This window comes from Sinocyclocheilus rhinocerous, unplaced genomic scaffold, assembly GCF_001515625.1.
Source record: "Sinocyclocheilus rhinocerous isolate Xijiao unplaced genomic scaffold, SAMN03320098_v1.1 scaffold2160, whole genome shotgun sequence".
Taxonomy (NCBI): domain Eukaryota; kingdom Metazoa; phylum Chordata; class Actinopteri; order Cypriniformes; family Cyprinidae; genus Sinocyclocheilus; species Sinocyclocheilus rhinocerous.
In genome coordinates this window covers 99,878-122,405 of record NW_015646171.1, presented here as the reverse complement: position 1 = coordinate 122,405, position 22,528 = coordinate 99,878, and the positions used below count along the sequence as shown (strand labels likewise).

General features: G+C 33.4%; 3 protein-coding genes across 4 annotated transcripts in view; 2 read left to right on the top strand and 1 right to left on the bottom strand.

The window, feature by feature from the left end:
• The window catches only part of med21 (mediator complex subunit 21), a 4,230-nt gene extending 2,310 nt beyond the window's left edge, over window positions 1-1,920 (top strand). Inside the window, exon 4 of the mRNA XM_016510987.1 lies at window positions 1,437-1,920. Within this exon, the coding sequence (XP_016366473.1) occupies window positions 1,437-1,616 (180 nt within the window). The 3' untranslated portion in view covers window positions 1,617-1,920. The remainder of the gene's footprint in view (window positions 1-1,436) is intronic.
• A 5,668-nt stretch (window positions 1,921-7,588) lies between these two features.
• pmpcb (peptidase, mitochondrial processing subunit beta) lies at window positions 7,589-15,500 on the top strand. Its single transcript, XM_016510971.1, has 12 exons — window positions 7,589-8,161; window positions 8,427-8,602; window positions 9,573-9,637; window positions 9,716-9,914; window positions 11,575-11,654; window positions 11,769-11,875; window positions 12,800-12,943; window positions 13,020-13,180; window positions 13,252-13,337; window positions 14,026-14,114; window positions 15,155-15,230; window positions 15,418-15,500. Exons 1-12 carry the CDS (start codon window positions 8,081-8,083, stop codon window positions 15,480-15,482), a joined length of 1,329 nt encoding a protein of 442 aa, XP_016366457.1. The 5' UTR covers window positions 7,589-8,080; the 3' UTR covers window positions 15,483-15,500.
• A 116-nt stretch (window positions 15,501-15,616) lies between these two features.
• dnajc2 (DnaJ (Hsp40) homolog, subfamily C, member 2) overlaps window positions 15,617-22,528 on the bottom strand; it is a 16,121-nt gene continuing 9,209 nt past the window's right edge. The window contains exons 10-17 of one of the 2 annotated variants that reach the window (XM_016510985.1): window positions 22,368-22,517; window positions 22,199-22,287; window positions 22,043-22,112; window positions 20,740-20,927; window positions 20,553-20,653; window positions 20,366-20,476; window positions 17,407-17,567; window positions 15,617-15,705 (exon numbers count right to left, since the gene is read on the bottom strand). In XM_016510985.1, coding sequence (XP_016366471.1) covers window positions 15,637-15,705; window positions 17,407-17,567; window positions 20,366-20,476; window positions 20,553-20,653; window positions 20,740-20,927; window positions 22,043-22,112; window positions 22,199-22,287; window positions 22,368-22,517 — 939 coding nt within the window. In that variant the 3' untranslated portion in view covers window positions 15,617-15,636. Of the gene's footprint in view, window positions 15,740-17,406; window positions 17,568-20,365; window positions 20,477-20,552; window positions 20,654-20,739; window positions 20,928-22,042; window positions 22,113-22,198; window positions 22,288-22,367; window positions 22,518-22,528 lie in introns of both variants that reach the window. The other variant, XM_016510986.1, reaches the window with a different exon arrangement.

The window sequence follows — 22,528 nt, the reverse complement described above, 5'->3', positions numbered from 1 at the left end:
GTTTCATTTATTATTATTTATAAATAAAATTATTTTGAAGCAACGAACTGCTCATCCCATGAAGCAAATGCAAGCAAATTCCTTATTTATATGTATATATTATATTTTACCTCCAGAACCCAACTGTTGTATTCTATTTCACCGTAAATTATTTATATTGCACTTCTGGCTTTGTGCTAACTGTATTATATGTTATGTGAGTACAGAGCCAATGACAATAAAGTACACTGTAAAAAAAATTCTGTATTTTTTACAAAATAATTTTGGCAGCTGTGGTTGCCAGAATAATTTTGTAAAAAATACAGAAAAACTGTAAACACATTTACGTATAAAACTGTAATTTACAAACAAGAAAATTTGAATGTAAACCAGTAAATTCAACAATTCACACTGCTATTAAAATCTGTTTTGTACCTTTAACATACTGACAACCACCATAATAATGCAGGTGGTAAAAGAGAAAGCCACATGAAGAATCAAAGCTCATCACAAGTAGCTTCGCCACAAGCAGAAGTATATACTAATATATAGAAGGTTCACAGAGTCATTCATGCAAACACAAAACACCATCATGGTAACACACATGATACTTAAATAATGCATTAAACTTTCATTAAACGACAGAAGATGTAACATAAAGCCCAAATATACATAACTAATAACAAAAACTATTTAAAATAACATGATTATTTAAACAAAATACTTTCAAATGTGGAGTGTCATGCAGGGAATTCTGGGAATATCAGTTTACAGGTTTTTTGTTTATTTGTTATTTTTACTTCTAAAAACTGTAAAATTAACAGCATTTTACTGTAAAATTACATGAAATGTCTGGTTAGATATTTTACAGTTTTTCCCTGTATATAGTACGGGAACTTACTGTTAACCTATTAACAGTTTTTTCCCGTAGCGTTTTTACAAAATTTTACAGTTAAAATTACACTTATTTTTTACAGTGTAGGGATGTTACAATGCAAATCGATAAAAAATATGTGGCGATTCAAGTGGGTTGAGAAACGAATCGCGATACAGTTTAGCGTTTATATGAATGTGTCTTAGAGGGGAACTGACTGTCTTCAGAAACACTGCTGTTCCATGAGCGCCACCTGCTGGCAGAGAGTGAATTTGCGTCTCATTCAGCTCGTCTGCTGTTTTTGTTTTGTGTAGTATAGTTTCACAAAGTTTTGTGTTGTTGGGTGGGGGGGGGGGGGGGGGGGATTTGTTTTAAAGTTTAAATTTAGTTTTGTTATTTCACATATTTCAATTTCACAAAGAAATGTGCAGCATTTTGACTGAGAAATAATAAAAGGACGCCTTTTCATTTATAATTTGTCTGAAAACTCATTTTGTTTAAAAAATCGTGCGAAAATTGTATCGTGGAATGTGAGTTGAGTGAATTGTTACATCCCTACAACAATAAACTCTAATCTTCACAGGCTGCCAGTCTGAGGCAGTTGGAAGAGGAGAACCAGGAAGCTGCGGCCCGTCTGGAGGAAGTAGTTTACAGAGGAGACGTGCTGCTGGAGAAGATTCAGTCAGCTCTAGCAGATATCGCCCAATCACAGCTGCGCACACGCAGCGGAGCCCCGAGTCAGCTGGCACCGCCAGAGTCATGACAGCGACTGACGCCAACCAAACATGGACTATATCATCACAGCAGGGATTTTATACTCATCCTTCATGGATCGCAGGAGAGCTTGTGTTAAATGTACAGTTTGTTTCTGGACTGAAGAATGATTCTGATTTCATTCTGTAAGTGCCCACTGTTTCCCATCACATGTCTTGATTATATGACCTCTGACATCCTTTTCTACCTGACAAGCGTAAATGTTCAGCATCCATCAGCCTTTTTCAGACAGTCAGCATCTTGGTAAGTTGTTTTTTGTATTTTTAATGATGTTTTTTTCTTGTTAGGATCATGCGGTGTTCATTTTGTTTTAAAAAAAGAAATTTTGTCTGTGTTTAACAAATAAAAAATGTTGTATGAAGTGCTTGTTATTCTCTGCAAATTGAATTATGAATGTGGTAATTTGTCTCATGCATTGCCATTGTCGAGAGACTATTCTTTAACAGATTTATACACCTAAGAGATCTAAAACCTTGTAGTTTTATTCTTATTTTATCACTCCGTTTATCCAACGAAAATTTTAAAACATGGAATGTTGTAATTGAACAAATGTTTTGGTTGGTTCTGAACCAACTTAAAAACATGTTTGGAAAAAAAATGGAAATATTACCTTTAATATATTAAGCTGTTATAAGAAAGACCAAGTAAATACTTTAAATTTTTTTTTTTTTTTTGCTGTTATAAAGTGAATCACTTTGAGTGCTGCCATCTTCCGGTCATATAAGCAAATTTAATGTGCAGAAACTGATTTTGATATCACTTCTTCGTGGTGATAAAGAACTTAGCTTTTTTATTAACACACATATTTATAAAACAATAATATAATTTATTTTTTTTGTATTTTCATAATTTTCTTTTCCACTACATTATTACTTTGCCGCGAACACGCTGATTAGCGCGTGACGTGTCCGTTCTTCCATCCAATAAGAACGCGTCTTAAGAACGTCAACAAAACAGTATGGCGGCGTTCGTCCAGTTGCAATTTTTTCCTGCAGATTTTTATGAAAACGAGAGTCATTACCGAGGTAAGAGACTACAGAGTATTATTTATACCGTTTAGAACTGTCAAATATTAAGAAAGAAATCCTGACAAACATACTGATAAACATTCAGACTGGAATGGCTGCGCTTAGTGAAGCGAACTGAGATCGTAACATGAAATACGATTAACTGTTAAAACATTTAACGCTGTTTATTCCCAAGCTATAACCATTTAAACATTAGCCAAAACATACATCAACCTTTAGAATGCCAAAAAAATGTTACTTATAAACATTCAATCAGAATACACATCTACTTTTGAATGGTCATCGATGTAGAACCACGTGATGAAGTGGCATAATGTACCAGCAGAGGTTAATTAACGGGTCTATACTAACCAGCCTAACTAGACTACTCAGGCTGTCAGTCAGGTGAAAAACACATAAAATACAGACGAAGGTCATGATGCTTTCTGTACTGTGTCTCACGACTGCCCAGCATTATTGTCATGTGTGTACGTCCCCCAAAACGTCCCATTTTGGTGTCCACATCAAATTAAATTGACAAAAGTGACTTCATATGCATAGAAAGCATATTAAATGCAAGTAAAGTGTCTACTTTAATGTTTCAGATAACTTCTGTCAAAATAGGGGTGAAATAATGTTCCATGGTCATTCAGAGTAACAGATCTATTTATGTAAAAATGAAACAACATATTATTCTGAGCTGTACTGATTAAAATATATACAAGAAGAAGTAATCATACTAAATTTATTATTTTATATTATAATTATTATTTTTTTGGTTCGAAGGATAGTGGTAAAGTTAAAATTACAATTAATTATTTTTGAGGGCTGAACTGTGATTATTAAATAGAGTCTTTTAATGTCATCTAATGATTTTTGTACTAAATATGCCTGACAAGATTTTTTTGGTGTATAAACTATAGTTAGACTGAATTTCATTTTAGTGGGTGTCGTCTGTAAAACATGTTAAAAATGTATGATAGTCATTATTTTTTGCTCAGAAAAAAATACAATTAAACAGTGCACATTCTAATGTATGATTTTTTAAAAAAAAGCTTTATTAAACTTTTATTGTTTTGATGCTTAAAAACCCCTTTTTATCTTTGACCCATATACTGTTTTATGCTAGACTTAATTTCATATTCTGTATGCACTGTAATGCCTAAAAGTTAATTTGTTTTATATAAAAATATATAAAATTAGTAACTGGACCTGTAAGACAAATGCAAAACACAGAAAGAGATCTTCAGACAGAATTTTGTCTCTACCAATAATAAAAAATAATGGCACACTATAAAAGCTATGACCAGTATATGAATACATTGAACACTGACTATAGGCCAGTAGCCTTGACATCTTGTGTAATGAAATGTTTTGAGAGGTATGGTGTCTATTTAAAGACAGAAGTAAACTCAGTACTTGACCCATTACAGTTTGCTTTAGGCAGGGCTGTAGTACAGAAGATGCTGTTAACACTTTCACTAATGTTTTTACTAAACATCTGGAAAGTCCTAAGGCCTATGCACATCTGTTGTTTGTTGATTTTAGTTCAGCTTTTAACAATTAAGCTCCACTTTCTAATTCATAAATTGAAGACAAAGTGTAAACCACCTTTTTAATCAAGTGGTATCTATTATTTTTAACTAAACTGGTTTTAACTAATTGGTTTTATCCTTTTTACATTGTATACTAATGATTGATCCTAATAACTTCATAGTACAATTCGAAAATGTATGAAAATACTGAACCGTCAGTGTGTTTCTCAGAGGTGGCAAGGTTTGTAGAATATTGACATCTTGTGTAATGAAATGTTTTGAGAGGTATGGTGTCTATTTAAAGACAGAAGTAAACTCAGTACTTGACCCATTACAGTTTGCTTTAGGCAGGGCTGTAGTACAGAAGATGCTGTTAACACTTTCACTAATGTTTTTACTAAACATCTGGAAAGTCCTAAGGCCTATGCACATCTGTTGTTTGTTGATTTTAGTTCAGCTTTTAACAATTAAGCTCCACTTTCTAATTCATAAATTGAAGACAAAGTGTAAACCACCTTTTTAATCAAGTGGTATCTATTATTTTTAACTAAACTGGTTTTAACTAATTGGTTTTATCCTTTTTACATTGTATACTAATGATTGATCCTAATAACTTCATAGTAAAATTCTCAGATAACTCGGCTTTTCTATGAAAATGCATGAAAATACTGATCCGTCAGTGTGTTTCTCAGAGGTGGCAAGGTTTGTAGAATATTGTTATTTATGCTGCCTTCACATGCTATCAGAAATTTCCTACTTTCCAATTCTGAAGTCGTAATTATGAGTTTGTCATGTTCAAGTGTTTTATTGTCAGAAAGAGTATGAATCATATAGAGGACACCATGCTCATTCTCGCCTATTTCTTGGGGAAATCTTATTAAAGGGATAATTCACCCAAAATGAAAATTTGCTGTTAATTTACTCACCCTCAGGACAAGATGTAGGTGACTATTTTTTATTTTTTTCTTCAGTAGAACAGTAAAGAGACTTTTAGTTGAAACCGTGGCTCTTGGTGATTCATAAAATGCACGTCAATGGGTACCGGCACTTTAAGAGTCAAAAAAAGCACATACGGGCAACACAAAATTAATACCCGTAAGCTAATCATGGCCTTCCATGTGGAGGACAATGGTTCGAATCCCGGCTGAGACGCTGAAGCAGGTCTCCGGAAGATCAGGTGAGACCGAGGAGCATCACTTCCCAGTGGAAGAGAGCCAGCGGATGAACAGCGGAGGAGCAGGGGGCTTTTCAGGAGAAAGAGAGGGTTGAGAAGATGGAAAAAGAGGTGAAATATTTGATGCTTAACCACTGCTGGTCATTTTGATGGTTGAGATTTCTCTTTCTGTGCTTTCGCAGTACACCTCTCGTCTGCTGAGGCCTATCTTCTCTTCTGTTCTCCCGTCTCCGCCATTGTTCCCCTCGTTCATGTGTCCTTTCCTGCTTCTACCGTGTCTAGGTGGGATTCGAACAAGCGTCCTTCCGTTCAGGTAGAACATGCTCTTACCACTGAGCCACTGGCACCTCCACATTAACAATACTTTTTTTTGGAGTGTTGTCTTTTTTAATTGGTCAAAAATTAAAGTTAAATTTTTGCAGGAGTGAGATTTGAACCCGGGTTCCCACATGAAGGCGCAATGCTCAGACCGCTGAGCTACTGGGGATCTTTTGAGTTTTGAGTCCTGTCTTTCTTTTGAAGTGTTTTTCTGCTATGCACAAGCCTTTGGCAACCAGTCAGCAGAGGTCACTGACAGGTCTAGAGCACATACTCTTGAGATCTAATGTTTGTTCATTTTGCTTGCATGTGAATTGAACTCATGGCCTTGATCAGGTTAGCTACAAGAACACATGGCAGAGGACAGGCAGTTGAACATTTCAACCCTAGAGAACCTCCAAGACCACAAGAGACTGAACTTCACAAGTGCAAGTTGATTGTTCAGTTAGTGAGTTTTTAATCGAAAACTACCACATACATCCTGGCATCAACTAACCCAGCTTAGCTTTGCAGAATGTTTCATCATGAGACTAACAGCTTATTTATTTAGTATATGATGTTCATTGTCACTCTGTTTATGATTTGAGACGCAGGTGAACTCTATGTCTGTTATGAACACAAACACCCAAAAGATTACTAAACTAAACCGTCTATTAATGCTTTGAGAAAATACTTGTCTTCCAATTTAAAGTGTTTATTACAACAGTGACAAACTACTTTCACACTATAGCATCATTCAAACATGAAAATGAGATTGAAAATTCATAGTAATTTCCAGCAGAGACATACACATTTTTGATTATGTAACTTTTATTAAAAGTACAAAACATATTCAAGCAGTTTAGAAAAGACATGCAAGGCAAGTTTACTTATATAGCACATTTCACACACAAAGGGAATTCAAAGTGCTTTACATAAACATGATACATAAACAGTAGTCATAAAAACATGAAAATATAGACAACAGTAACACCGTCTATTAATGCTTTGAGAAAATACTTGTCTTCCAATTTAAAGTGTTTATTACAACAGTGACAAACTACTTTCACACTATAGCATCATTCAAACATGAAAATGAGATTGAAAATTCATAGTAATTTCTAGCAGAGACATACACATTTTTGATTATGTAACTTTTATTAAAAGTACAAAACATATTCAAGCAGTTGAGAAAAGACATGCAAGGCAAGTTTACTTATATAGCACATTTCATACACAAAGGGAATTCAAAGTGCTTTACATAAACATGATACAAAAACAGTAGTCATAAAAACATGAAAATATAGACAACAGTAACGACTGTAATAGGCAAAGTATAATGGAACATTTTCAATGATTGTGAGTGAAGTTTATGCCACGTGCATTTGTTTTTACTTTTATTCAGAGCTGCCATCTGGTGGTCATAATAAGACAATATCATTTTTATTATAGAAATACACTATAGAAAACGTCCTGTTGCAAAAAAATAAAACAACAACAAAAAACAACGTTTGAATGCAGATCCATGTGTGAGATGACATTAAAATAAATATATCAGAATAAAATAAACATTGTTATAATAGTGTTTTATAATTAATATATATCGATACAACTTAAATAGTACCTTGTATATTACTTATAATAGTGCTTTACAATATTATTACAATATATATATTGTAATAATATTGTGCACAACCTGTCACGCCCACTGGAGTCTCGTCAATAAGTCATAGTTGATGGCTCTAAAGTAAACTAACCCTGAAACAACCAGCACAAATACATACTTTGGTCTTTTAACTTAAACTTACTTAACTGCCAAGGCAACATTTATATAATCTTATATCATTAAAGATAATAAATCACTATACAAGTTACTTTTAAAAAATGCAATTACCGTTTGTATAAATGTCTCAAATAAAAAATAAATAAATGGCGTATGAGTATCTTTAACTTACTCGGAGCTGCCATGTGGTGGTCGTATAAGTGAACTTACCTTGTTTTAGTATTATTTACATCCAATAATGATGACTGTTCACTAGGGTTTCTAAATATGTCTGCCAGATATTCCATGTATTTTCTCAATTAAAATATTAAGTAATAGTTTTAGATCAATCATGCCACACTGCATGTTTGCAAAAACATCGAATAAATGTCACATAAATACAAATTTGGCGTATGTGTGTTTTTCACTTTGACTCAGAGCTGGCATCTGCTGGTCATATAAGTGAGTTGAATCATGTAGTTTGACATTTCGCCACAAGACGGCGTAAAAATGAGAAGATCAAGCGGTGGATGGGCTGAAACCAATTCTCCATGTGACCTAAATTATCCACACAAAAAAAGGAAATAATTATTAGTCTGTGCCGGAAGCACGTTGCATGACGTAAGCGTTCTTCTGTCCAATCGGAACGCGTCTTTTTGACAGCGTCACCCAAACAGCATGGCGGCGTCCGTACAGCGTTTCGGCGCAGCAGGGAGACACTTTATAAAGAATTTATTGAACCCAAGAACCTTTAACAGGGTAAGAGATTACAAACACATGATTAATATAATTTAGAACTGCCAAAATATCGAAAACAAAGTCCTGGCAATCATTTAAAACAGTCGGGTTGAGACTGGCGTGGCTGCTGGTCCCAGTGATGCAAACGTACATCATAATACGACATTGCTTTGCGAAAACATTTAATTTATTATTACTCGAAATCATTTTGATATTTACCTTTTATATCCTGCTGAGTGAATCATGGTTATATTGCATGATTTAAGGCGTGTTGTCTGTATTTCAGACCAGATCCACTCAGGCTGTCAGTCAGGTGGATTTAAATGTACCTGAGACGAAGGTCACGAACCTTGATAACGGGCTCAGGGTGGCATCTGAAGACTCTGGTCTGATCACATGCACGGTGAGTTCAGCATCAGCTCAGGTGGCTGAGGAATCTGATGATCGAACATTAAAATTAGGGTGACAAATTTATTAGGGTGTTTCTTAAAAAATAGTCTCAAACTGGGATGTGTGTTGAGGGAGTGTCTCCTTATGACTTGTTTTTGTGGGAGGTTCCCACACGCCCATGTCTGAAATTATGATAAGAACTACTACAGACCCAAAGGATTAGGTTTATTTCATGAGGAAATATTAAAAGGCATTTTTTTATTGCATATCACAGCAGTCACATCTTAATACACCAAGTGTTTTAAATCTCTTTTTGTGACAAATCAAGTGCAAATTAATAACAACAAACAAGTATACGGTGTCTGTATGTGTTCAAATATATGTGAAATTAGAGTTAAGACAACACAACATTGCAGCATAACCCAATAAAATATAATTAGACATTTTTACAAGCTTTGTATCAAAATGTGATATGCAATGTATAATGGACAATCAACAATGAACTTTCACCTTCTTCCCTGTGGCATTTTAGTATTATTTATATCCTATTATAGTTAATCAGTATTTTGAATTGGCTTTTATTTTTATATTTTTATTTTTTATTTTTGTAGTAATTTTTTATTCTTTTAAAAATATTTCTATTTATGCTAAATTTATTTTTATTATTTCACTTTTAGTTTTAATTTATTTCCAGTTAGTTAGTCATTTTGGTGTTTTAACTCAAACTTAGTTGCCAAGACAACATTTCTATTTTCCCTTTACTTTTCATTTAATTTAATTTCAGCCTTTTTAAATTAACAAAATATTTTAATAGTTTTAAACATTGTTGAAAATGCATTTTCATTAGAGCATTTGTATCAAAAATGATACCTGAAACGATAGTAGATACACTTAAATGAGTAGATGTAAAGATTTTTATTTTAATTACAGAATACAACTTGCAGTGAAATGTAAACCTTGTTAGCTACCTAGACGGTGCATTAAATATATAAATAGTCAATATAAAAATTTACTAATAATGATAATAATAATGAAAAATTAGTAATAATAATAACAGAAAAGCCATAAAGTACTACGCTAAAGCTTTCTCCAAAGATCTGCCCAGAGGTAAACCATCAAACACAATCTCATCATGACGGGCAGAGCGGCATTATGGGCGTGCTGTAAATGCGTCTCTGTTGGCAGCGGTGGAAATCCTTGCGGACATCATTCAGAACAGCACGCTGGGAGAGGCCGAGATCGAGCGCGAGCGTGGCGTCATTCTCCGAGAGATGCAGGAAGTGGAGACCAACCTGCAGGAAGTGGTCTTCGATTACCTGCACGCTACAGCCTATCAGGAAACACCTCTCGGGAGAACCATCCTGGGGCCTACGGAGAACATCAAGTATGTGTCACTCGTTTACAGTCCAACTGTCCTCAGTTTAAGACACCAGAGATTAAAAATAATAATAAATGTGACCCTGGACCACAAAACTCAAATTTGTCAAAATTGAGATTTATACATCATCTGAAGGCTGAATAATTAAGCTTTCCATTGATGTATGGTTTGTTAGGATAGGACAATATTTGGCCGAGATACAACTATTTGAAAATCTGGAAGCTGAGGGTGCAAAAAAATCAAAATATTGAGAAAATCGCCTTTAAAGTTGTCCAAATGAAGTTCTTAGCAATGCATATTACTAATCAAAAATTAAGTTTTGATATATTTACAGTAGGAAATTTACAAAATATCTAAATGGAACATGATCTTTACTTAATATCATAATGATTTTTGGCATAAAAGAAAAATAAATAATTTTGACCCTTACAATGTATTTTTGGCTATTGCTACAAATATACCCCAGCGACTTAAGACTGCTTTTGTGCTCCAGGGTCACAAATGATTAATCACAGTACATTAGGACAGTTGTTTTGTATCACTAGCTTACAAGTTTTCAGTAATGTTATTTTAAATATGCAAATGATGCTAATTAAAGATGCACTAATTTACATACTTTTCACTAACAAAGCCAGGTTCAAAATTCTTGTCATTTTGTTGTTATTAAAGGTTGGATGTTGTGCTTTTGTTCATTTTATTAGCTTTTTTTTTTTATTTATGCTTACATTTAATTTATTTTTATTAGATTTTTTTATTTATTTCTAGTTATTTCAGTTCCATACAACATTTCTAATTTTCATTTAGGTTTTTAATTTCCGAATTTTCAGTTAACAAAAATGTCAATAGTTTTAGTTTTTGTAAATGATAATAACCGTTTCATTAGAGCAACTCTTTTTACATAACACATTTAAATTTTTTAAACATTCAAAATTACGTTTAATTTATTTCTGTTTCAGTTTTTGATTTATTTCCAGTTAGTCATTTTGGTGCTTTAACTAAAACAAATGTTTTAATGATTTTAGTTGATGATAATAACCCTGCTTCTTACCGCTCATTGTTGAAAATGCATTTTCAATTATCAATGCGATTTTGGATTTCTCTTTTTTTTAATCACTCCATAAATCAGAAAATACTGTCAACAGCCTGAAAAAAAATACAATTTGTGACCCTGCCTGTGAAAACCCAGCTAAAGTCATTTTTTTGTGATTTACGGTTTTCTACATAAAATAACCCTTCAAAAAGATGTAGAACTTTCTGTGAAAATATAACCTTTATATCTTTAATATTGACTGAGTAAGGCCATGTCAAAGATTGGAATCATAGTGAAATTTAACTGTGATGCTTGTTATCTCATAATTAGATTGAGACTTTAGCCTGGATTTCACAGACAGCGTCACATTTCACCATGTTTTTAGGAATAAAATAAATCAGGCAAATTATATACGAACAAACCCTTTTGCAAAACCCTTCAAAATATAGATAGAAATAAAAATATGTATTGTAACTGAAATCTACAGATGCATATAGATAGTGTAATGAAATAAACACTTAAATGTGTATTTTGTATGTTTGCTTCACTTTAGTCTGAATGTTATGGAAGCAAAATAGCCAAAAAAACTCAAAATTGTGCAGTGCATGAAAAACAGTGCTGTTTGATGTTCTGCAGAACTATAAATCGAGGGGATCTGGTGGAATACATCACAACACACTACAAGGGCCCGAGGATTGTATTAGCTGCAGCCGGAGGTAAAGCAGCATCACTGAACGTGTGCACGTCATGTCCTTTGGTTTAACTGTTAGCTCTGTTACTGGCTCAGAGTTTGACCTTTAATAAACCAGCACTGATTCTCCGTCTTTCAGGCGTGTCGCATAATGAGCTCATCGATTTGGCTAAATATCATTTTGGAAAGCTGCCGGCTAGATACAGCGGAGAGACTTTACTGCCCTGCCATTTCACCGGCAGTGAGGTAAACAGACTTCTTATAATTCATTACACACAGGAATATTTTGGGTTAATGTGACAACCCATCAGTTATGACAGAAAATAATTAGCATTCATTCCTCACTTTGTCAAAATCATGTTGACAGTAATGCACTTAACATTAGACGTTTCTTAGGCTTCTAATGTAAGTGTAGTATTGTAAATGCAATTCGATTCTCTTTACGAACTGAGGGACTATTATTAAAGTGCCCATATTATTTTCGTCATCTGCCAGAATACATTTACATGATTAAAAGTTCAAAATAATTTTTTAATACTGTACATTGTTGCAGTACCTCTTTTCAAAGCTGTTTTAGTTCCTGTTTCTTTAAACCCAGCCTTTCTGAAAAGCCAAGTCAATTTATTTTTATTTTAGTTAGTTTTTATTCCATTTAGTAATTTTAGTGCTTAAACTTAATTCATTTAGTTGCTAAGGCAACATTTCTCATTAAGTTTTCCATCTAATAATTATTTTATTGTAGCCTTAATTCAATTAACAAATGTTTTTCATAGTTTTGTTAATGATGATGATCCAACTTTCTTATAGCTTGTTGCTGAAAATGCTTGTTCATTAGAGCAAGTTACAAGTTTTCTGAAATTTTATGTTTAATATATAAAAACGGCATTATATAATTATTATATGCACTAATTTTCATATATTTCCAGAACATAAATCTGAACATTGAATGAAACCAGGTTCAAATTCTTTTGTTTACATTTTTTTATGATGTGCTTTTGTTAATTTAATTAGTTTTTGATGTTTAAAAATATTACTATTTACGTTTATTTTCATGAATAAACAGAAATAATGGCAGGACTACAAACGAGGCGTTTAAGGCAGCTGAACTCATGCACAAACACACTAAATAAGCAGAACTTACCTGGAGTTGTGCTCATTAATTCCTCACAGATCCGCGTGCGAGATGATAAGATGCCTCTGGCTCATATAGCCATCGCCGTGGAGGCCGTCGGCTGGTCGCATCCAGACACTATCCCGCTCATGGTGGCCAACACGCTCATCGGGAACTGGGATCGCTCGCTCGGTGGCGGGATGGTAGGAGGCACTTTCACTAAACCGTTACGCTGAAAAAGACCCGAAACACAACTAACCGCACCTTGTTTTCCGTCAGAACTTGTCCGGTAAGCTGGCCCAGATGGCGTGTCAGGGGAACCTGTGCCACAGCTTCCAGTCCTTCAACACCTGCTACACCGACACGGGCCTGTGGGGGCTTTACATGGTGTGCGAACCGGGAACCGTCAGCGACATGATGCGCTTCACGCAGCTGGAATGGTGAGAGCTCCACGTTCACTGGGCTTTCTGTCGAGCTGAAAGATGAGCAACTAACACCCGGTTTCCTTTAGGATGTCTCTGTGTACGAGCGTGACTGAAAGCGAGGTGAACCGAGCCAAAAACCTGCTGAAGACAAACATGCTGCTTCACCTGGACGGTAAGAACAGCGGCGAGCAATAATTAAAGAAAATTAAATGGGGAACACAATTCGTCAATATGTTCTCTGAGTGGAATGTTTCTCTTGGAACTTCCAAGAGATCTCTATTACTTTATTAATTTTACAGACTTGACGAATAGAAATAACTAGAATATGGAAATAATGTTTACTTTAACTTCTGATCACACTGCAAAAAAATGTTTTTGTCTTGTTTTCCAGTGCAAATGTCTACATTTTCTTAAAGATAGATGCAAAAATTATATTTAGGAAGTGTCGTTTTCTGAGAAATGTATCAAAATGTCTTTTTTTTTTTTTTCATAAAGGTCAAATATCTGCCAATGGAGTCAACTTGATTCAAGGAAAACAAGTTTTTATACCCCATTGACAGATGTTTGTTCTTGTTTTAAGCATAAACTCACTAAATTGTAATTTCTCAAAAAACAACACTTCATATCTTCGTTTGCATCTCAAGTAAATGTATCTTGATTTAAGGATGTTTAGATACTTGTACTGGAAAACAAGACAAAAATACTGACAAAGATATTCATTTTCTGCAGTGCGTGCAACATTTAATGCTGTAACGTTACAAATGTAAGACTTTATTTTGTGGAAGGGCGATTTAAGACTTTTTAAGACCCACAGAAACCCTGAATAAAGTGATCAGTTTTGGCGTGTTTGTGGTGTCTAGGATCCACTCCCATCTGTGAGGACATCGGCCGGCAGATGCTGTGTTACAGCCGCAGGATTCCTCTGCACGAGCTGGAGGCCAGAATAGATGTGAGTAAATGTACATGCTGACCTTTGACCTGACATCTGACCCATTCAAGTGCTTTTCTAGCCTTATCCAGACACGAGCTGTTTATCATGGGGACGACTGTAAAAATACGATTGCTTAAAATTCATGCATTCAGTTTATTCACGGTGGACAAGCGAGTTTTATGATCCTGCAAACACGGGAATGTGTTTATTACATGGTCTGACTGTGATCTGCAAACAGAATGTCTGTTATTGCTTGGACAATTAATTATAATTAATTATTATTTAACAATAGGAAAATAATATTCTATTATTTGATTTAAATATACTGTTCAAAAATAGGAAACTGACTTCGGTTTAATTGTCTTGCATTTTCTCTCAAAATGATGGATGTTATTATAAAAATGTGGAATTTAGCAGAAATAAGTTAGTAAATAAGAGTTAAAAAAGTCTATTATTGCTTGTACAGTAACATTTATATTTAATTTAACAATAGAAAAATAATATCCTGTTTATCATTTAAATATTCCTTTTAATTTTTCTATTAAAAATAGGGGAAATTACATGCTATTATTTAAATGGTTTTCTGTCTTTTCTCTCAAAATGAAGTGTTATTTTAAAAATATAAAAAATTAGCAGAAATAAGTAAATGCAAACTCTTATTTACATGAAGTATATGACCCAGCTACTTTTTCTCCTCGTATAATTGGTTATGCAGGACTTAATATAAATATTTCTAAATTTTTGCTTACCATAATAGTGATATTTATTCAAATGCTTATGTTTTTTTTCTTAAAAGCTCCCACTTACTGTAGTGACAGTATTATTCGTGTAAACAGTGTTCGTATTTAAAAAAAAACAAAAAAACAGTGTTATTTGGTCAGGAATTTTTATGTGGGCGGTGGAAGGAAAAACACTGTCATTTGGGATTCGGACAGCAATTAAAAAATCAAATCAAATAAATAAATCACAGACTCGCCTGAAATGACCTTCCATCCCTGTGAGAAACTATTAGCGTGTGAACAGGGCTTTAGTCTCAATTCTGCTTCTCCTCCTCTCAGGCCATAGACGCCACAACCATCAAAGACGTGTGTATGAAATACATCTATAATAAAGCTCCTGCTATAGCAGCTGTTGGTGAGTATTCATATTTTCTCTATAATATCTGATATTTTCCCAGCTCTGGTCCTGGAGGGTCTTCATAACCAAACACACCCGATTAAACTCATCAGCTGGTTAGTAGACACTCCAGGACCCGAAAGAGAGCAGAGAGATGGGAAACGCTGCTTTCAGTGCCTGATAAGCAAATACTTGATGTTTGCAGGTCCGATCGAGCAGCTCCCGGACTATAACAGCATCCGCGGCGGCATGCATTGGTTTCGGCCGTGAGGAAGTGAAGCAGCACAGCGTCTGCGCATTAACAGTCACAAAAACAAGAGAATTTAAGATGTGCTTTTTCATGTTTATTTTATTATAAAATAAAGAACACAATAAAGTTAAAAGACCATGTTTGTGTGCGTTTTCTTTCCCTGCAGCACTTTTGTCATTTCTTGTTTTTAGCAGTGACCTGCTCCTGGGCGGCTTTCTTAGCCTTTATCATCTCCACCAGCTCCTGCAGAAACACAGAGAGAGAAGCACATCAACATCTGCACATAGAGATCAGCATTTACATTATAATAAGTGTGTGTTACACACAATGTTATAAGATATTTTATTTTATTAATAATTATTACTATTAATGTTATTAATTAATAACAATAAACAATAATAATTACTATTAAAAAGTTTTTTATTAATTAAATGGCACCTTCTAAATCTACATTATTAATCAGCATGCATTATAATAAGAGTGTTACAGACAAAATTGATTATAATTAAGATTAAATTTATTATTATTACTACAACCATTTAATAAATGCATTTTTGTAATTACATGGCACCTCGTTTAATTCTACATTAATCATATTATAATAAAAGTGTAATTACTAATTACTTAATAATAATTGTTAATTTTTTCTCTAAATAATAATTTGTATTATTATTTAGAAAATATTTTATTAATAATTACTTTGCATCTTATTCTAATTCTAATTTAATAATTTATTTCTGTGTAATAATACTTTGGCAATTAGCTTGCATTATAATAAAAGTGTTATAATAATTATTATTATTATAATATCCATAAGTAATAGTTATTTTTAATTGTACTAAATTATGATTATCGTTGTTAGTATTATTATTATAATTATTATTATTACTAATTTAATAGTTTTATAATAAAGATCTTGTATACTTGGCACCTTATTCTAATTCTAACTTATTAATATTTGTTTTTGCTTATTTCTTTGTTCTGTGTATTAATTCTTGGGCAATGCTGTATGTTGACAGTTATGCCAAAATAGTACTTTGAATTAAGGGGGGGAAAAAAAACAACGTTTTTTTTGTAGGCCTGGGCGATAAAATGGTATCGATATTTATCGACGGTACACCTTCTTTGATAACGATATATAAAATGTTCGATATCGTGCATGATATATGAGTGACGCAGACAGCACACACAAACACGAACACATGCTGAATTGAGTGCAGTGCCTGCGATGAGGCGATTGTGAATAAAGAATGAATATTAGTCGAATCTAAAATAAACATTTGCATTTGAATGTTAGGAGTGCGTCACAGTTAAAACAGTTTAAACTTTTAGAAAACACGTCACGAATTTGTGGAGGTTTATTCCGTTTTACTGCGTCTCATATGTTTTTAAAGGCAATCTTCGTGATGGGCGCTTTGGCTCTTTGGATTAAGCAATGCATAAATACATGATTCTGTTTTGTTCATAATTGTTTATGCAATTTACGAAATTATATTTGATTTTTATGAGTTAATTTAGACGTAATGCATGTTTTTTTTATAGAGTTACTTCCATGCGTTGACAATTTAAATGTGTTGCATTATTTTGCTCATTGCGCCCTCCTGTGGCCTCGGGAGACAAGACAAAAGTTTCCTTAAAACCTATTTAATCTGCATTTAAAACGAATTAGATATGTTTAATTTTTATTTTGTGTTTGATTGTTAAAACAAAAATATTTGTTGTTTGTCTCAATAAATTGGGTTAATTTAAAAATACAGTGGTTAAATTTAAAAAAGTTTTAAAAAAGGTTATAAAAAATGTCAATAATTATCGATACCAAACGATATGAAACATTATATCGTTGATAAATTTTTTAGCTATATCGCCCAGCCCTAGTTTTTTTTGTGTTGCACAACCCTGTCAGTTTTTGATGAATGATGCAGAAGCTCAACCGGAGCCGCTCACCTTGTATCTCTTCATGCAGTCTTTCTTGGAGCGTCCGGGCACGGCGTCAGAGATCTTCTCCCAGCGCTCCGCCGTGTTCACCGGGTACGTCTTCAACGCCTGCTCCAGAAGCTTCTGCTCCTCTGTGGTCCAGGGGGAGGAGTTGGATTCAGCGCCTACAGCTGGAGGAAACGATTATGTTCAGAATGGGACTGTTTTTGCAGCACGTATACTGTGATGACTCGTAGGGCTGCACTGCTGCAGGATAAATCATATTTTAATCATGATCACCATTTATGCTTCTCTCGATTTAAGCGTAATCATTTGCATTTTGCATTGGTAAGAACGAAGCCTCCACAAGCTTTCATGGCTGCGGTTGCCAGATGCCAAGAGTTTAAATCCCCCAATCAGAGCTTTTTTCATAAATCAATAGATTTTCTGCCCAGTGGTTTAATCTTTACTTAAATTTTTTTTTTTTTTTTACAAAATAATCATGATTATTAATTAGCCTGCATTATAAGTGTGACAGACATTATAATATTAATAATAATTTAAGCATTTAGCAGACGCTTTTATCCAAAGCGACTTTCAGGCTATACATTTTTTACCAGTATGTGTGTTCTCTGGGAATTGAACCCACGACCTTTTGCGCTGCTAACGCAATGCTCTACCACTGAGCCACAGGAACATTATTATTATATAATAATATTATTATTAGGAATATTATTATAATTAAGATATATATATTTAACAATCTTATTTTATTAATTACTTGGCACTTAATTCTAATTCGACCTCGTTAATAAAAGTGTGTGCCAAAGACATTATAATATTATTATTATTTAGGTATTTTTAATTTATTATTAATATTGATTATTTATAAAAAACATTTTAATTACGTGGCACCTTATTGTGTGATATGGATATATTAATAATTATAATTAAAATCAGTATAATTAATATTCATAATTTGTAATTGTTATTATTATTATTAATTATTAAAAATGTTATTTTAATAATTACTTGGCACCTTTTTCTAATTCCACCTTACTAATCAGCTTGAATTACAATAAAAGTGTGTGTTACAGATATTATAAGTATTATAAAATAATTATAATTATTAATAAAAATTACAATAATGTATAATACAATATTTTGAAAATATTATTATTTCTAAAAAAATCTTAGTTTATTGATTACTCTATTCTAATTCTACATTAATATTTGTTCTTGACAGGGTTTCTGCAGGATTTTTAAGCTCAAAAAAGGTCTTAAATTTAAGAATTTAAGACCTTTTTTTGAGCTTAAAAATCCTGCAGAAACCCTGTACAAATAAAATTAATACCATATGAGCGGGGTAGGGCAATGTCTTTAGTAACATATTAAACTGTAAAATGACTGTAAAAAGCATGATTTACAGTTCAGATACAAGTTTTCACAAAAACAAAGTTTTATTAAATGATACACTTCACATTTCAGCCTTTAAACTATTTTAAAGGGGTGGTTCACTGAGTTTTTTCTAGGCTTGATTGTGTTTATGGGGTGCAGTCTAACGTGTTAATGCCTCGTTAAAAAAAAACAAAAAAAACGCATTCTTTTTCACATAATTTACCTTTATTCCACACCGCTCTGTCCCTTTTTTCCCGGGGGCGGGGTTTATCTGGATTTGTTACGTCACAAACCCGTAACTTGTTGGTAGTCCCTACCAGCCATTTTTGTAGGCATTAAACTGCCAGAATTTTAAAAAGACGGTATCTCCGTTTGCATTGAACTTTCAGCTTCGTAACTTTGCAGATATTGTTTATGCTCAAACAGCAACATTACACACTAACTAATGTTAAAAAAGTGAAATCGCAATGAACCACCCTTTAAATAAAATGGATGAGTCAAAAGTATTAATTATGTTAATTTAAACAATTATCAATAAATTATTTTAATTAAATAACACAAATACATTTTACTGTTTAGATTTTTATAATGAATTTATAACGAATATAGATATAGATATATAGAATATATTGAAATAAATTAGATTAAGTATTTCAAGAAGGTTAGGACAATAATTAGTGTATACAATTAAACGACTACATAATTTCTTAAAAATAATAATATACAGAATTGAATAGCAAGTGCTATAAAAATAGTATGAACTGCTAATACATAAATACAAAAACAAACAAAAAATCATAATAAATAAAAAAAACTAGGGTCCTGAAACTGCAGCCTCGGGTATTGCAGGAATACCCTACTCCAATAAAACAGGCTTATTGAAAATGCACATTCATTCTTTGCCAGCAGGAGGCGTTTTCGGAACGGCAGAAATAGAACCGTTTCCCCGGTAACAGCAGAACACACAGCAGCAGCACCTGACTCTGAAAGGCTCAGCGCTCGTGTTTATTTCATGAAATCATCGCCTTTTGAAGTTTAATCGTCACATTAAGACTTACAGCAATTCTGGTCTTTCTGTCCCCAAATTTAAGACCTCCTAAAATCATAATTAAGACTTTCTTGTACAATTTAAGACTTTTTATGGCCTTAAATTTGATACAACTAAATGTAAGACTTTTTAAGACTTTTAAGGACCTGCGGAAACCCTGCTAGATGTATTCATTTATTAATTAACAATATTAAAATATTAATTATTGTCATTATTTGTACGGTGTAATAATGCTTTGGCAATCAGCTTGCATTATAATAAGAGTGTTTTATGGATATTTTAATTGTAATTATAATTAATATTAAGATATTTAAAAATGATTAATAATAATAATAATAAATATAGTAGTAATAATAATAATAGTGGTAAATAATAAGATTGTTTTCTTTTTTAATCATTATTATTAATGTTGTGTTTGTTGTTATAATAATTATTATTATTGTATAAGTAGAAAACTAAATCTTATTATTTACTACCTTATTATTCTAATTCTACCATATCAATATTCATGATTAACCGTTTAACCATTATCGTGCAACTTACCATCAAACCTCTCTGATGGCACAGCGTTGTCTACAGTCTGAGGAACAACTGAATGCTCCTTCTTGAACTTCTCAAAGGCCTTTCGGTTAATCTCATCTTTCTGGTGAGGATCTGCCATCAAGAAAAGCGAATTAGCCGTACTACTTCAATCCTGCGTACGGCATAAACCCAAACCGCAGTTACGTACCCAGTTTCTGCAGTGTTTTTGCTTTATTGATGACGTCTTTGGCGGTTCTCTTCACGCCGCTGCTGGAGTGCTGGTTCATGTAGTTGGCGATCACCTCCCACCTGTCCGATCACAGCACATTTCAGTCAGGAGCACGGGATCAACCGTACAGTCTGTGATACAGCAGATGGTTTCCATGGAGACTCACCTGGCGTTGGTTCCGGCGGGAAACAGGTTGACGGCTTTGATGAGCAGCTGCAGGTCTTCCTCATTCCAGCCTCTGTTATTGGCTCCTCCTCCTCCTCCTGCGCTGGTGTGTTCAGCCCCGCGCGCCGTCTGCTGCGCCTGCATCTCCGCCTCCTTCTCCTTCTGCATCTGATCATTCACCTCCTGCACCTGCAAGCACAGAAACTAAAACCTCAGAGCAACTTACAGGACCATTCAGAAGTTTCTCTTCAGCAGCGACACATTAAATTGATCAAATGTGGCAGTAAAGTAACTCAATGTTTCTAAAGATTTATATTTATAATAAATGCTGGTCTTTTTAACTTTATATTCATCAAAAAAATCCTAAAAATATATTATAAACTACATGGTTTCCAAATGTGATAATAATAATAATAATAATAATAATAATAATTATTATTATTAAAAGAAATTCAGAATGGAATAAATGCAAAATTATATTGTTCTTTTCTTTATTATTCGTATTTTTGCTGTTCTTTTGAACTTCCTATTTAAAAAAAATCAAAATATTCTTATTAATATTATATTTTTAATTGTATTATTCATAATTATTTTAAAAATGTTATTAATATTATATTTTTAATTGTATTATTCATTATAATTATTTTTAAAATGTTATTAATATAATTCTATTAAAATATTTTTACTTGGCACCTTATTCTAATTCTACCTTAATCATATTTATTATTGCTTAAATTATTTTTTGTCATTATTTGTTATGTGAAATAATGCTTTGGTAATCAGCTGTCATTATAATACGAGTGTATGTTACAGATATTATAATATTAATAATAATAATAATAATTATAAGATTTGTCAACTGTATTAATTATTATTATTAATAATAAATTATAATTATTAGTATCATTATTCATATTTATAATAAATGCTGTTCTTTAGAACTTTCTATTCATCAAAGAATCCTAAAAAAATAAAATCTCTCACGGTTTCCACAAAAATATTTGTCAGCACAACTGTTTTCAACATTGATAATAATCAGAAATGTTTCTTGAGCAGCAAATCAGCATATTAGAATGATTTCTGAAGATCATGTGACACTGAAGACTGGAGTAAATTCAGCTTTGATCACAGAAATACATTACAGTTTTAACAGATATTCACATAGAAAACGGTTCTTTTAAATTAAAATAATATTTCACGATTTATACTTTATATAAATAAATGTGTACATGCACCACAGATTTATAGCTCAACAAAGCAAAGAGTGTAAATAGGGAGCGTTTTGACCGGTTTCTATTTCTCACCTGATTCTCCAGAGCCGCTTTACTCTGTTCTTTATTCCCAGAGGCCAAAGCTTCATTCAGCGTCTGCAAACTACAAATCAAACCAAAAACCTCAATATTGCTCCCACATGCAGCTGTGTTTGAGAAGTAAAACAACATTATATTTCCAAGCTTCACCTGGTCAGCTCTAAGCGGTCGCAGAGTTTCTCCACCTCCTCCATCATCCTGACGCCGTCGGCCTCATTGTCTGTGAAGTAGCTGTGAGTCTGAGAGAAGCAGAGAGACAGAGATGAGGACGGGAAGCTCTCGGAGAGCTGAATGTGAATCTGACCTGAATGTGACCTGCCTTGCAGGTCGTCCTGAGCTTCTGCCGCTCTTTCTTGATGGCTTTCTTCTGGGCTTCTTTCTCTTTCTTGGCCTGCTGTGCCACCTGTCGCGCCGCCTCCTCCTCCTTCTCCCTCCGCATCCGCGCCGCCTCCTCCTCCGCCTGACGCGCCTGCACACATA